At 36.5% G+C, this 14404-nt stretch overlaps 1 protein-coding gene across 2 annotated transcripts in view; it reads left to right on the forward strand.

Moving 5' to 3' along the window:
* maml2 (mastermind like transcriptional coactivator 2) overlaps positions 1–13256 on the forward strand; it is a 71795-nt gene extending 58539 nt beyond the window's left edge. For both annotated transcript variants that reach the window (XM_079885852.1, XM_079885853.1), the window contains exons 4-6: positions 8118–8285; positions 9608–9716; positions 11628–13256. In XM_079885852.1, the coding sequence (XP_079741978.1) occupies positions 8118–8285; positions 9608–9716; positions 11628–12448 (1098 nt within the window). In that variant the 3' untranslated portion in view covers positions 12449–13256. The remainder of the gene's footprint in view (positions 1–8117; positions 8286–9607; positions 9717–11627) is intronic.
* The last annotated feature ends 1148 nt before the right edge of the window (positions 13257–14404 follow it).

The following is a 14404-nucleotide window of genomic DNA, read 5'->3' on the forward strand; positions in this document are numbered from 1 at the left end:
AAGATTTTTGCTGTTTTTGTTTTTTTTTAGATTTTTGCCCAATTCGTATGAATGACCTACCCCTGAACCCGTTCCTAAACCTACCCATCATGTGGGTTCAGACAAATCATTAGCCACCCTTTACTCACTCGTAAAATGGTCGTGAGATAGCGTTGGTTCCCCTGAGAAACTTTGCATTCTCTCTCTAAAGCATCGAAATAAAACTGTTCCTCCCGCCTCCTATTATTTCCATCATTGCGAACGAACGCAGTTCCATTTTTATTCCATTTTTTTTAAATATTATTTTTTGTATGTTGGGTTTTACGTGGTGCAGTGGGCATTTTCAGTATCTAAATAATTCTTTTGATTAGTCCACCATCTTGGATTTAGTTTTCCTCTGCTTGTCATGGTGCATTCTGAGATTTCCTTCTCTGGGATTTTCTACGGAGGCAGCACACTAGGTTTTGAAATAGAGCATGTGTTTCATATCTTAACAGTATAGGGCACTGAATGGACAGATAAAGTAGACCTGATAACCATAGTATTAGTATCATAACTAAATCTCTTTAACAAAAAAAGGTGGTTTAGAAAGTTCCCAATCAAGTTACTTGGGTCAGTAGGCAATGACCTACATGTAACAACTAGGGGTGTAAGAAAAAATCGATACACTTGAGTATCGCGATATTTTATTTTGCAATACTGTATCGATTTTCAAAAACGCAATATCGATTTTTTTTTTTTTTTTTACGTCCAAAAATATTCATGGTAAGACCGTAAGACAGTGGTTCACGTTTATGTTGTTTAAATCCCTACCACTAGATAGCTATGCTGAGACGCACCACTAGTGTCCTCGCCAGGCTCGCCTTTAACGGTGCGTTTCCACTGGCCTTTTTTGGATTGACAGCGGACCGGAGAAAGCGTTGCAGAGCGACCGAGAGCGTCAAAAAGTTGGGCAGTTCCTTTATACAAATATCAAGCGAAAAACGCAGTCGGCAGCCAATTGCTGTGAGGTTCGGGATGTGACGTCTGTCTTGAGAGTTTAAACATATGCAAATTGTGCCGGAGTTTATGATGGATTTAGTGCGTAAATCATTTTGTTTACAAATTAGACGTTTTGCAGTTGTTATATATATATGTTGAATATTTCATTTTGGATGTGTTTATTGTGATTATAGCCTATTGGTCTGGTTTTATAAAAGTTTATACAGTTGAAAGGATATATTTGCTTGGTGCATTTGGAAACAAAGCTTGTCTATTTCTAAATGTAATCGCGTGCATCGTTCACACCAAACGCGAAGAGAGCATCTGGCGCGAGTGATTTCAATGTTAAGCCAATGCACGCGTTTACGCGCGTCTGGAGGTCCTGCGGCACGAGGCGTTTAGTGCGGCGCGGTTCGCCTCATTCGCGCGTCCAGTTCTTTTAAAATCTTTTATCACATAAAACTTGTTTTCAATATATGACACATTCATTTTGTTCACTTTCATCCACATTCATTCATTTTCGTCCAGTTCACGTTGTTGTTTTGTATTGTGACAGGGGCTATGCACCTATTTTCTTTTATTATGGCCTACTTGAGCATACAAATTTGCTCACCAAGAACCTGTGAACCACAATCCCAAACTGGCAGTTTGATTTTCTGTGTACTGAATTGTTTACCTAAAGTAAACAAAAGTTGACTAAAGTTGACTTTTATGCACATCATGTCTTTTTTAAAATATTTTTAATATATTTTACTTAAAAAAAAAATCCCAATATATCGCCTTATGCACAGTATCGAAATATATTGCAATATATTGAATCGTGACCCATGTATCGTGATACGTATCGTATCGCCAGATTCTTGCCAATACACAGCCCTAGTAACAACCACCCATAATACCCAAGTCAAAAGAGTTTGTGTGTGTTATTTTGATCCCGAAATGTAAGTAAGAAATAAGTAACCCTATTAAGCCCTACTGCATCATATTTGGTATCATAGAAGGTCTCTCAATTATCAACATGTTCAAAACTTTGCTGAAAAACACACTCTACTGCATGCGTTCTGTCGTCTTTTTTTTTTAGCAAGTAAAAGGCCTTTAATTGTCAAGTTGTGGTTCACATGTCTTTTTGCTGTGAAATCTTGACTGAGTTTCATAATGTAAATGTCAAAATAACATTTATATTGGTAGCAATAGCAAATTAACACTCACCCTTTTACTTTTTTAAATGAAACATGACAAATCATGTTAAAATGTCATTATTAAATGTAGCCTAATACATCAAGCTTTTGAGGAACATTTATTTGTACATCTGTCAATCATTATATATGCACTGAACACTGCAAAAGAACAGGGTTTCATAACCCTGGGTAAAAAGCGGTGCTACCCCCCCTTTTAAATTACAAGTGTGAAACGCTTCTTTACCCAGGGTTAAAAGAGACTTAGAATGACAATAAACACTGGGTTAAGCACAGTGTGAAAAGCCCTATAGAGTGACAACCCAGACAGCAACATAGTGTCGGCCAAGATCCGGGCCACATCTGGGACATGTGGATTCCATGCGTACCAGATGTGGGCCGGATCTGGGCCGACACCATGTTACTGTCTGGGAACTGGTATTTATATGGATTTTATGTAAATAGTCTGCTATACTGTTATAAAGATCTCATTGATTTGCATTTTAAGCCAATTTCATTTTACTTTCTGGCCATCTAAATATTAGCAACTGCACCAAATGTATACACTAACTGAGTTATTTTTTCTTCCCTCCTCGAGTACGAGCTCCATATTCTCACTGTATCATACTATATAAAAGCTTCATGAATCAAATATACTCAACAAAATTTAGTTTTCAAAGATATTGTCTAAATGTTTTAATAAACTCTTCAATTTTTATTTTATCGGACTATTATTTCATATGTCAGGCGTTGCAGGGTTAAGTTTTATCATCCACCAAGTAAAATCATTTCAATCGTATCTCTTCACATGATTTTTTTGTTTTTTACTATTCACACAAGCAGTATAATATAGTATAGAATATATTTTGGTAAGGGAAATGAAAGTTTGAGCCACAGGTTTGTGTTTTCTCACACTCTAAAGTGCTGCTCAGAGCTTGAGTGAAGCTCTTCATTAATGCAACATAAATGTGAGTGGGAATGAGGGTTTAGCGTGGGGGGTTGGGGTAGAGTGCCAGGTTGTTGTAGCCGAACTCCGAGAGGAGCGCATGTTTCCTGGGAAAACGATCTGGGGCCAAGTCCAGATGCCGAGCTCGTCCCTAGGGAGAGCGTCCTGCCTCCAGTCGGCAGGAAGTGCTGTGAGAGAGCAGCGGGGCCCGGGCCTGGAGTCCTGTCAACTGCTTGTAATGCTGGTGGAATGGGAGCCTAAATCACATCTCTCCTTTATGGAGTCCGCGGACACATGTGGTATTCATTTAACGATGCACTGGTGAAGAACGAGGAGGGAAAGAGAGATGGAAAACAGCTTTATGACACATCAGGATCACAAAGAGTGGATTACAGAGACGGCCACACTAACGAGGCTTTAGCTCCCCCACATAACAAAGGGTTTGACTGAGGCAGTCGATTTCAGGCAAATGTGAACACAATCTGGCTTTGTGGTCACAACTTATGAGAATGGTCTGAATTTCTCACGGTATCGACTAGTGGAGGGAGTTCATATGTAATGAATAGACCTGAACAGAAGTGAATAACCCCTTTTTTCTGTGTTTTGGACATAGTCGTCACCATCAGAGCATTTTACAACAATATGACCTGCACTTTAACCATGTTAGCATGTGTGGAATGTGATGAGAGGCTTTACGTTAATCAAACACGTGGCATTTTCTCTCTGGCTTTATTAGCTTAAGCAAGCATGCTTATGGGTTGATAATGTGATGCTATTTTACACTTTAAAAATAGAGATTTGGTAACACTTTACTTGAAGGGGTGTGCATAAGACTGACATGACAGCTTCATAATCATGACATGACACATGTAATGAATATGAAGGAGGTTTTATGCATGTTAATGACAATTGTCATAAAGTGTCATTCGCTCAGTTATGTCATTTTTAATGCAAAGATGGCATTGCTTGAGATGTCTTTGTTGTGACAACTTGACATAAACCAATACATCATAACTGACAACTTGACATTACCAAGACAACATAACCTGTCATAAATATGTCATAAACATGACATAGCAGATTAATCATCAAACTTAAGAAACGACTTTATGGGTTAACATTACATTATATTTCTGACCACAAATTGAATTTGTCATTAAAATGTCATATAAGTGTTAATACTCTGTCAAATTATTTTATAACAGTGTCATGTATATTTTTCTTGACCTCAACTACAGTGATACGAATTTAATTTGTCATTAAAATGTTAGTCATTTTAGTGGATCTGTGTGAATGGGGATCGTTTTGCAAAGGTGTCGTCTGTACGCGGAAAACCCAAAGGAAAAACTTCTCCGTTTTAAGCATATCGTTGTCGTGTAAACGTACCCTTAGTTTTCATTGCCATTGTCATTGCCTTAGTTCTAATCATTTATTAGTTGCTATGGTTTCTGAATAGTCCTCACCTGTTCCCAGTTCCGTTAATGATTATCCTCTGTGTATTTAAGACTTTGTTTTTCGTCAGTTCTTGGTTTCTCATTAATCTTGCTTGTTTGCTGTGTTGTATACATGTTCTTGGTGATTATTAAAAGTCTTGTTTATTATCATTCTGCGTCACGCATCCTCTTGGTGGATATCGCTACACAGCCTACATTTGACAGTTATAGTTTCATCATCTTTCCGTATAATTTTATTTTTCTTAAATGAAAGGTTTAGTCGTCAGTTCATTAAAAAAAAACTTTTTTTTAAATAGGTCTATATGTTATTTTGTTGTAATTTGTAAATGTACTTAGTGAGATATGCATCTAAATCTAATATTATCATTCAGTACCAGTTGTCCAATGTACATTTTTTAAGCAATCTGACCTAGAAAAAAAACCTTCTTAGAACACCTTGGCCACATTCGTAGTCACATTCTTGTCCTCTTCCGAAGTTTTAATTTTTAGAGCAATTTTCTCAGGAAGAGATTCATCTTTGCATTGTGAAAGGAGCTTATCAGAGCTCCGGACTGAACTCACTCGCCCTCTCATTAATTATCAGACATCCCAGAGCTGATCCACCAGGGAATGTGGCATCTATGAGATCCACTTAGAAACCATGTATCTCTAGAAAGTGTTCTCTCTGAATAATCTCTGTCGCACACTCTCGTATTCTTCCGTCTCTGTGGCCTACTGTGGAATTCCTCCCATGACAGAAGAGTTCTTTTAGTGTTTTCATTTCTGGACCTCTTGAGTGAGGCTTAAGAGGGAGTTTCTCTCTTAAAGACATCTGTTCTCAAATTAATAGCCTCGCGTAACGCAGTGGGGTTTCAGTAAAATCCTTTCTGCCCTGGGAAATGTTTCGTGTCAACACTGTGATTGACACTGTATACACATTGTGTTTGGCCGTTTGGGCTGACGTTCTCAAACAGAGTTTGCCGAGGACAGAAGCCATCAGCCTCTGCTGTTCTGCAGTTTTAGATGCTCGTGCAAGATCTGGGCGCTTATAAACAACCCTGAACCTGAGAACTTCAATTTACTGAAGCTATTTGACACAAAATTGTTACTTTTAACTTTTGGTTCAGTGCAATGGTCTTTTTCCTAGACATTCGTTATAATGTATGACACTGTGTAATAGTTTTGGGTTCCTGCCAGAAAGCCCATATCTGACTCAGCGACACATACTTTCTCTCAAATTCTGTCAGGATTTACACTCATGTATCATGACTTTCTTCTATAGAACACAAAAGGAGATATTTAGTAGAATGTTCAAGCTGCTCTTTTCCATACATAATGGAACGTGATTCCATTTAATGGCCAGTGACAAAAAAAAAACACCATAAAAGTACTCCATTCTCTATATTCCATTTATTACATATTTGAATATGTGTGAGCATAAATGTGATTTGAGAGCTATGTCAGATTTTAAGCTAAAATGACACGGTCTGTACCTCACACAAAGGTACAGCATGAGACATGGGGAAATATAGCACACACGTGGACTCCTGTGACACTTTTATGGTCCTTTTTGGACTTGAACTAAACATCTCCTTTGGTCTACTATGGAACAAATTAAGTTATACAGGTTTGGAATTTACATTAATGCATTATACACTGAATCCAAAGCAACCTACTTAGGATTTAAGGTATAGATTTTATTAGCTCATGCATTCCTTGGGAATCGAACACATGACCTTGGTGTTGCTAGTGCTACTGTCTGAGGTACAGGAATGCAATCACGTCATGAAATGACGGAGAGTAAATAATGATGAAATCTTAATTTTGGGGTGAAATATTGCTTGAATTATAGAGCAAATTAGCAAAATCGAGAAGTTTCAAGGAACTCTTGGTAATTGAGTTTTTGGCAACCGATAAAATTGTTTATTTTTATGGTAGCTAATCTATATTTGATAACTGTATAATTTTTTAAAGATATCAATGAACTTTGAAAAACCAATTTAACTCTTTCCGCGCAAGCGTTTTATAAAATTAATTAAATTTGATCTATATGCTGTTGAATATTTGGTGATCACGTTAGCTTACTTGTGCGTAAGCAACTTCAATCTGCTTCTTCAGGTTTATGCAGATCTTTTTCACTTTTTTTTTTTGGATCTGGACATTCTGTAGTATTTCAGAAGATCATTAACATCGCCCCCTACCGTATAAATGAAAACGCGGATTGTCGGAAAAATCCAACAATGGCAGAGAAGCGTTGTGTCATAAATGACAGAAAATCTTGTCAGCGGCTGTGGAAGTGTTACGGGGAGGACTGAGGACATTTCCTTGTTTAGTGTTCGAAATATAATCAAAATCTCACTTATTATTATCGAGTAATTGGACAATACATTTTTGTATGCGTGTCAAACAGACTTTTAACTAACTGGTTTTAATACAATTCATCCAAAAGCACACTATGACAAATAGTAAATAGCAACCACTGCAAATAGGATTTAAACATTATATTATAACAAAACTATTACTTTGCAAAAACACATTATAAAAAACTAAATAAATACAAGAACATATGATAAATAAAACTATTTAACTAGTAAGTATGTGCTTTTTGCTAATATGATTATATATATATATATATATATATTTTTTTTTTTTATGCATTGTGATGGTGGAACTTTCACAAACATTAAAAAATTGTGCGCAAAAACAATCCTGTACTCTGTTCAGCCCCTGTTAGTTAGTACATACAAACAGTATTACTTAATACTACATTGAAACCGATAACGGTGTCTGTTTTTATAAGTGATTACAATAGTGCTCTGCTCTCGTCCAAGTTTAGTTTTTCACGGCTAAAGTACCAGCGCGCAACCATTTAATCAGTGCTTTGAAAGAGAAACTAACATGAAATATCACAGCCTCGGTATGAGTGCATTTCTGCAAAGTGCAAAAAACGGGATAAGTAGGCCTATGAGATGATCTGTTATTGCGTGCCTCTGCCCTGTGGCTGAATTAATCTGTCCTTTGCTGGCAGCAATTGGGTTGTGCCCCATAGGATCATTCTCATAAGAGTGCAGCAGGGCTTGAGCACGACTATCAGTCATACAGTAAACCTGTGCTACAGTAGGCCTATGCAAAAAAGTCTCACTAACCACTAGCCCTGAGAGCCTCATTGACCAGGCTATCTAACAAATTTCCAGTGATTTAAAACCTAAAACTGCTGTTTACATGTTTAAACAACAGTCTGTTATACAGTGCTTTCTAAATGTAAGAGCAAACATTTATTTACAGTCCATGTGTCACTGCAGGCAAATTAAAACGACAGGATGTTTTGAGAATTTCTGACTAATTTGCCCTCCCTTTGGTACCATTATGTCCCCATTATGGATAGTCATGGACGTGTTTTCTCCAAGTGATACAACAGTGTGGGAAAGGCTATGGAAAATCCCTATCACCACACACACAGGAAGTCACATGTGAACATTGACTGTGTAACATCAGACTCATCGTAAACAAAGCTCTCCCTCTAGTGGGCAAATCGTTCAATCACAATTGGAATGCAGTGGCCAGTTTGACATGCAGTTTAGATAACACATTTTCTATTTGTAGGGAATATCACCAGGACCTCGTTTACCAGCGAATGGGCGTCCTGCAGATATAACAGGCCAGGCTCAACAGCAGAGGCCTCCAGTTCTCAGTTCTCAGCAGAAGAACCCCGGCCAAGACCAGAACATACAAAGACAACTGGGCCAACCGCAACACAACATTGCTGATACAGTGAGTGCTAAAGTTTGGAAATGTCCTTGAATACATTTTACAACATACCGTACAGAAAGAGCATTACCTTTTCCTTTTTTTTTTAGACTAGACTAGGGCTAGTTGTTACACTTTTACTCAGGGGAAGTTTCTTTTTGTTTTCTCTATAAAGGTAAATTCATGCACAGTCACATACCTTAAAGTCATGGCCAGAAAATAATATTGAACCCTTAAACACCTGTTTATTAGAGTTTGAAACTTGGTAAGTTAGTAAGATTTTTTGGTAAAACTTTACAATAAGGTTCATTACTTAATATTAGTTAATGTATTAACTAACATGAACTAACAATGAGCAATACATTTGTTACAGTATTTATTAATCTTTGTTAATGTTAGTTAATACAAATACAGCTGTTCATTGTTTGTTCATGTTAGTTCACAGTGCATTAACTAATGTTAACAAATACAACCTTGATTTTAATAATGTATTAGTAAATGTTGAAATTAATATTAACTAAGATTAATAAATGCTTTAGAAGTATTTTTCATTCTTAGTTCATGTTAACCAAGGTAGTTAACTAATGAACCTTATTGTAAAGTGTTACCAATTTATATATATATATATATATATATATATATATATATATATATATATATATATATATATATATATATATATATATATATATATATATATATATATATATATATATATATATATATATATATATATATATATATATTTTTTTATTTTTTTTTATTACTATTTTTTTTAATTTTATTATTATTAGTATTTATTTTTTTTAAGTATCTTATGCTCACCAAGACTGTATGTGTTCAGTAAAAACATTAATATTGTAAAATATAATTATAATAGTGATCAAAGCTGGATTTTCAGCATCATTACTCCAGTCTTTAGTGTCATATCCTTCAGAAATCATTCTAATATGATGATTTGATGCTCAATAAACATTTCTGATTATTATTATAACATTTATTTGAAATAGAGACCTTTTGTAACATTATACATGCATTTACTGTCAATTTTGACCAGTTTAATGATGAATAAAAATTTGATTTATTTAAAAAAAAAAAAAAAAAAAAAAAAAAAGTCCCATTGATCCCAAACTTTTGAACGCTAGTGTGCTTCAAATTATTTTAATTTAGGACCGTTTTGAACTAGGTGTTGGTCAATACATTATTGCTATTTGCTCTACAGCACTTGTGAAACTTTCCTGTGTGACAACTAGCCCCAGTCTCCCCTACACCTGTGATCCTATGAATAATCTGGAGTTTTTATTCCTAAACTTCTAAATGATGTCCTTTTTCTGTAAATGTTTCAGGAGAAACTGAGCACGCAGGATCAGTTCAGTCGTCATCTAACAAGACCTCCACCAGACTACAAACACCCACGCAATGGAGTTGGAGCTCAACAGCCTAGCTTATACTCAGGTGTGGGTTGCATTTTTGATGTCATATAGTATGGGAAATATCTAGTTCAGTCATGAAGCTCTAGATGGTGCAGGCTGATAGGTCCTTTACATGCAATCTGCCAAAAATCACATCATTTACTATGTTGCACAAGCTAACTGACTTCTGCTGATTCTTTAGCCAATGAGATTGCTGGCTTAAAATTAAGATAGTCTGGTTCAGCGTCCTACAGATTTCCTCTGAACCCCTCCACCTCCCCCAGCTCCACCCTCATAGATCTGCTACTATGGGATTCATGAATTTCTATTCATGCCGCAACATATCTTACATGCGCACAGCAGTGTGTCCAGGGGCGGGTTGACCATTTTGGGGGCCCCAAGCAAAGTCAGGATCTCAGGTCCCCCACACCTCACTCCCCAACATTACATTACATTTTACTTTGAATTGCACAACAGTAATATTTAATATAATTAAGTAAGCCATTTAAAAAATATATTTATTTTACTTTAAACTGCATGACAAAAATTGTCTACACTTTTGCTCCCTGAGCTATAAGATATAAGCCTTCTTGGTTTTGGATTCATCAAGAGCCTTCATTTTGTCCATTGTCTTCAATATTAGCTATCCATTTAGCTATGAGAAAATAAACCTCTTGGTTTTAGCTTGAACAATTGTCTTTTTGTTGTGAAATAGGATATCTGATATTCCGATTCTCGCGTTTGTGATTGTATTTTGTCTTTTAAACACTTTTATAAGAGGTGATAATGGGTGATCAGCACCGCCATGTTATAGTTTGCTCTTCAGTGTAGAGAACACGCAAATTCATCCACTTCTCCCAAAAAACATGAAAGTGGCCGGTGAAATGTGAGAAGAATAATAAAAGTAAACTATTTAGTTACCTACACGATGTATTTCTGACATGAATAAAACACGGTGTCAAATTAGAAGAGTTTTAATTGCCTCCATAGACATAGACAGTGTGTATTTTACAAACTAAATATGAATTGTTTGCTAGTATTAGGCCTACGTGTATTTAAATGAAACCTAAATTATACGTTTGTTGTTGTTAAAAAACAAAAAACAAAAAAAAAAACTGCACAGTTGTGATATATGACAAGTACTGAGTGTGTCCGTCTCTGGCTCAGCGCCAAAGCGCGCACGCCAAATTGGTTAGTGTTAGTTCACCCAAAGATGAAAATGGCATAATTTACTCAGCCTCATGTCGTTCAATACCCTTAACATCTTCGGAACACAAATGTGAAGAAAGCCTATTTTAATGAAATCTCTGAGATTTCTGTCCCTCCATTGTAACTCTGACACTTCAAAACGCCCATTAAGAATCGTGAATGGAGCAGTTTAATCCAAGAGGAGACACAATTGCTTTAAATTACGAGCAGATTTAATTTAGGTTTATTCACATATAAACATTGATCAGCAAACAATGTTTGCAGCATTCTAAATTTGGTTACGGAAGCAATGTTTATGTAATAACTGAGGTCAACAGCGCTGCTGTAACAGCGTCAACAACTGAATTAATTGCTTGGTCAGCAGGGGGCCCCTCAAACCTGCGGGGCCCTACGCATTTGCATGGTGGTTAACAACGCTACTGAGTGTGTCTGTGTATCTATTAGCAGTAGCAAGTCCATACTTGCTCTGCAGCAGCAGCAGCGTAACAGATCTAGTTCACCAAGACCAAATACATTAACATTGTCATATTCAATAACATGCTAAAACCATTCAGAGAGTTGTCATGATTGAACTGCCTTTAAACTAAATTATACTCATGCTGATGATACAGTATGATTAATTCAACTCAGGTTTGGATTAAGGAACCACACCATACCTTAATTCAGATATTAGACATTTACAGTGTGATATTGCTTGGTAAATCAGAATTTTAAACCACCAATTTTTTTTATACATATACAACAGGCAATGGCTCAGACCAAAGTGACATCCAACCTTTATCATGCCACCTGCCCAGTGGACAGGGTACTAAGATGGTGCCCTCCTCAGGAGAGAGAAGATTTCCGCTTGGACAAGACCCTAATTCAGGACCCACAGGTCCTCAAGCTTGTGCAAACCAGCTACGACAGCAACCCAGCGGCCTGATCCGAATGGTGCATCAGCAAAACAAGCCTCAGTTCCATGGGACAAACAACCAGGGTGCCACTTTTCGATCAAGCACTGCGAGGACCAGTATCAGTCAAGACTCCCTGCTGGGGCAAAGACTGGGTGACATGAGCACCAATACCAGCAGGATGGACACTGCTTTGAGCTGGGCAACCAGTGCCAAACAGAGTGGAGCTCTACCAGGACTAGATGTCAAAAGGCTCCCTAATACAGTGACCCCACAAAGTGACATTAATTTTCCTCCGAGGTCTATTTGCCCACCTAACCAGGTGGCACCTCATTCTAGCCTGCTACCCATAAACCCTTCAATCAGAAGCTCTGCTCCCAGATCCAGTCAGCCAAGAATACCCCCACTGCCTGGGGTGACTTGCCTGACCCAGTCCTCCCCCGAACAGCAGGGTTGCCCGACCACATTTGGAGGGCTGAGCCAAAGCTCAGCAACTTATCAGAACAACCGAGCAGGCCGGTTGACCTTTGACTTCCTACCGGAGGATGATAACACGGTACCAGGGTTAAACGCAGACTCTGATTTCATCGACTCCCTGCTTAAATCAGGTTCGAGCAATGATGACTGGATGAAAGACATCAACCTGGAGGAAATTCTAGGCGGACATTCGTAAAAGAACAGACTCAAAGCATGAGAATTATGTTCAAAATGTCTGTATTAAGAGCCTGGTGTGAAAGACCTGTTAAAATATTTTATTATCCTTGTATTTGAGTGGAAAACAAATGTATTATATGTACTAGTATATTGTTGGGTCGTTTCTTCATATCTTCTACTAACATGTTGTAAAGTTTCACGTTCATTGCTTCAGTGTTTTTTGTTGTTTGTTTTTAAATCAACCACACACTACCCCCTATATTCATATCAGTTATCATTAAAATGCTGTGAGATTTCTGTTAGAGCTTTTGTTACTCCATTAGCAGAGATTAATGTAAAAGAAATGCCATAATGGAGCCAATGACACTTAACAAACAGTTTGAAATGATCAATACTTTGCTTAATCTGGCTCTTATAGTTCAAGGTTATACACCTTAAATATTTGAACATTTAAAATACTATTGTGTAAAATGAAATGTTCAGATCTGTTTTGACTATCCATTCTCAAATTACATATCAACGGGTATTGAAAAAGAGCCATTTATGTATCATTTTATTACACACCTAAAAGAGTAAAATCTGTAAAGGGAATAAACATATGCTTAGAATGTTAGATGTTGTTAACTGATAAAGTCAACCTTATTTAGAAAGACACAGCAAGTTTTGAAAGTTCTTATTGGTAATATTGTATTTGTACATCTGTATCTCAGTTATATGAAAGATATTTTTTCTATTTCTTTTCTATAATGCACTATAATTCTGTCATAAGTGTATATCATATTGTCAATTTAGCCTTTGATAATAAACTACATCAAAGAACAACATTTACAGAGCATTTTGACCATTTATTTCTTATACTTAATGTCAAATGGAAGTGAAGTACTACAAGGCTCTGTCTTAGGTCCTCTGTTGTTATTACCAGATTCATATGAGCCCTGATTTAATCATCAGTTATAAAATACTGCTACTTGTAAAGCTCTTAATATTGCAGCTCCGTAGTACCTAGGCAATCTTCGGTCACACTTTTTATTAGGGGGTCCTTAACTATGTACTTACATAAAAAAAATTTAAAAAAACCTGCCAATCTACATTGTGTTCATATTGTATTGTAAAACACTTTTGCTGCTGTTGAGGTGGGATATGGGTAAGGTTAGGACAGGTTTGGTGGTGTGGATAGGTTTACGGTTTGGTTAAAGGGTTAGTTCACCCAAAAATGAAAATTGGGTCATTAATTACTCACCCTCATGACATTCCAAACCTGTAAGACTGTCGTTCATCTTCAGAACACAAATGAAGATATTTTTACTAAAATCTAAGCGATTTCTGTCTCTCCATAGACGGCTACGCAACTACAACTTTGACGCCTCAAAAAGTTAATAAAGAGATCATAAAACAAATCCATTTTAATTAAGTGGTTTAGTCCAAATGTTCTGAAGATACACAATCGCTTTATACACTGAACATAATTAATTTAGGCTTTTATTCACATATAAACATTGATAAGCATAAACAGAAGCTATATAAAAATAAAATAAACATGTTTAATGCCAGATAGGAAACAAAGACTTGCAAGGCTTTGAATTAAGATCTTGACTTAAATTGATTAAACCCTGTAACTTGAGACATAAGCCTTTTCCATCATGACTTGACACTTGACTTGAGACCAGCGATTAAGTCTTGAGACTTGATACTAGCAACCCATATCAGATCCAAATGGAAGGACAAAAACAGTATGGAAGCTGGGACGTGTAAACCAGATTTAAATATATTTCTGACAATCAAAAGATGTTACATATTTTTGATTTTTCACTTTTGTTAAATGTTCATTTGTTAAAATGGTCAAATGGGAAGGCTGTTAATCATGTTATTAATATTCAATTCAAAATTAAAAGTTAAAATTAAGCCAAAATTAAAACCAATATCAGCCTATATCAGGGATGGGCAACTTCGGTCCTGGAGGGCCACTGTCCTACAG

The sequence above is a fragment of the Squalius cephalus genome (genome assembly GCF_949319135.1).
Source record: "Squalius cephalus genome assembly, chromosome: 11".
NCBI lineage: Eukaryota > Metazoa > Chordata > Actinopteri > Cypriniformes > Leuciscidae > Squalius > Squalius cephalus.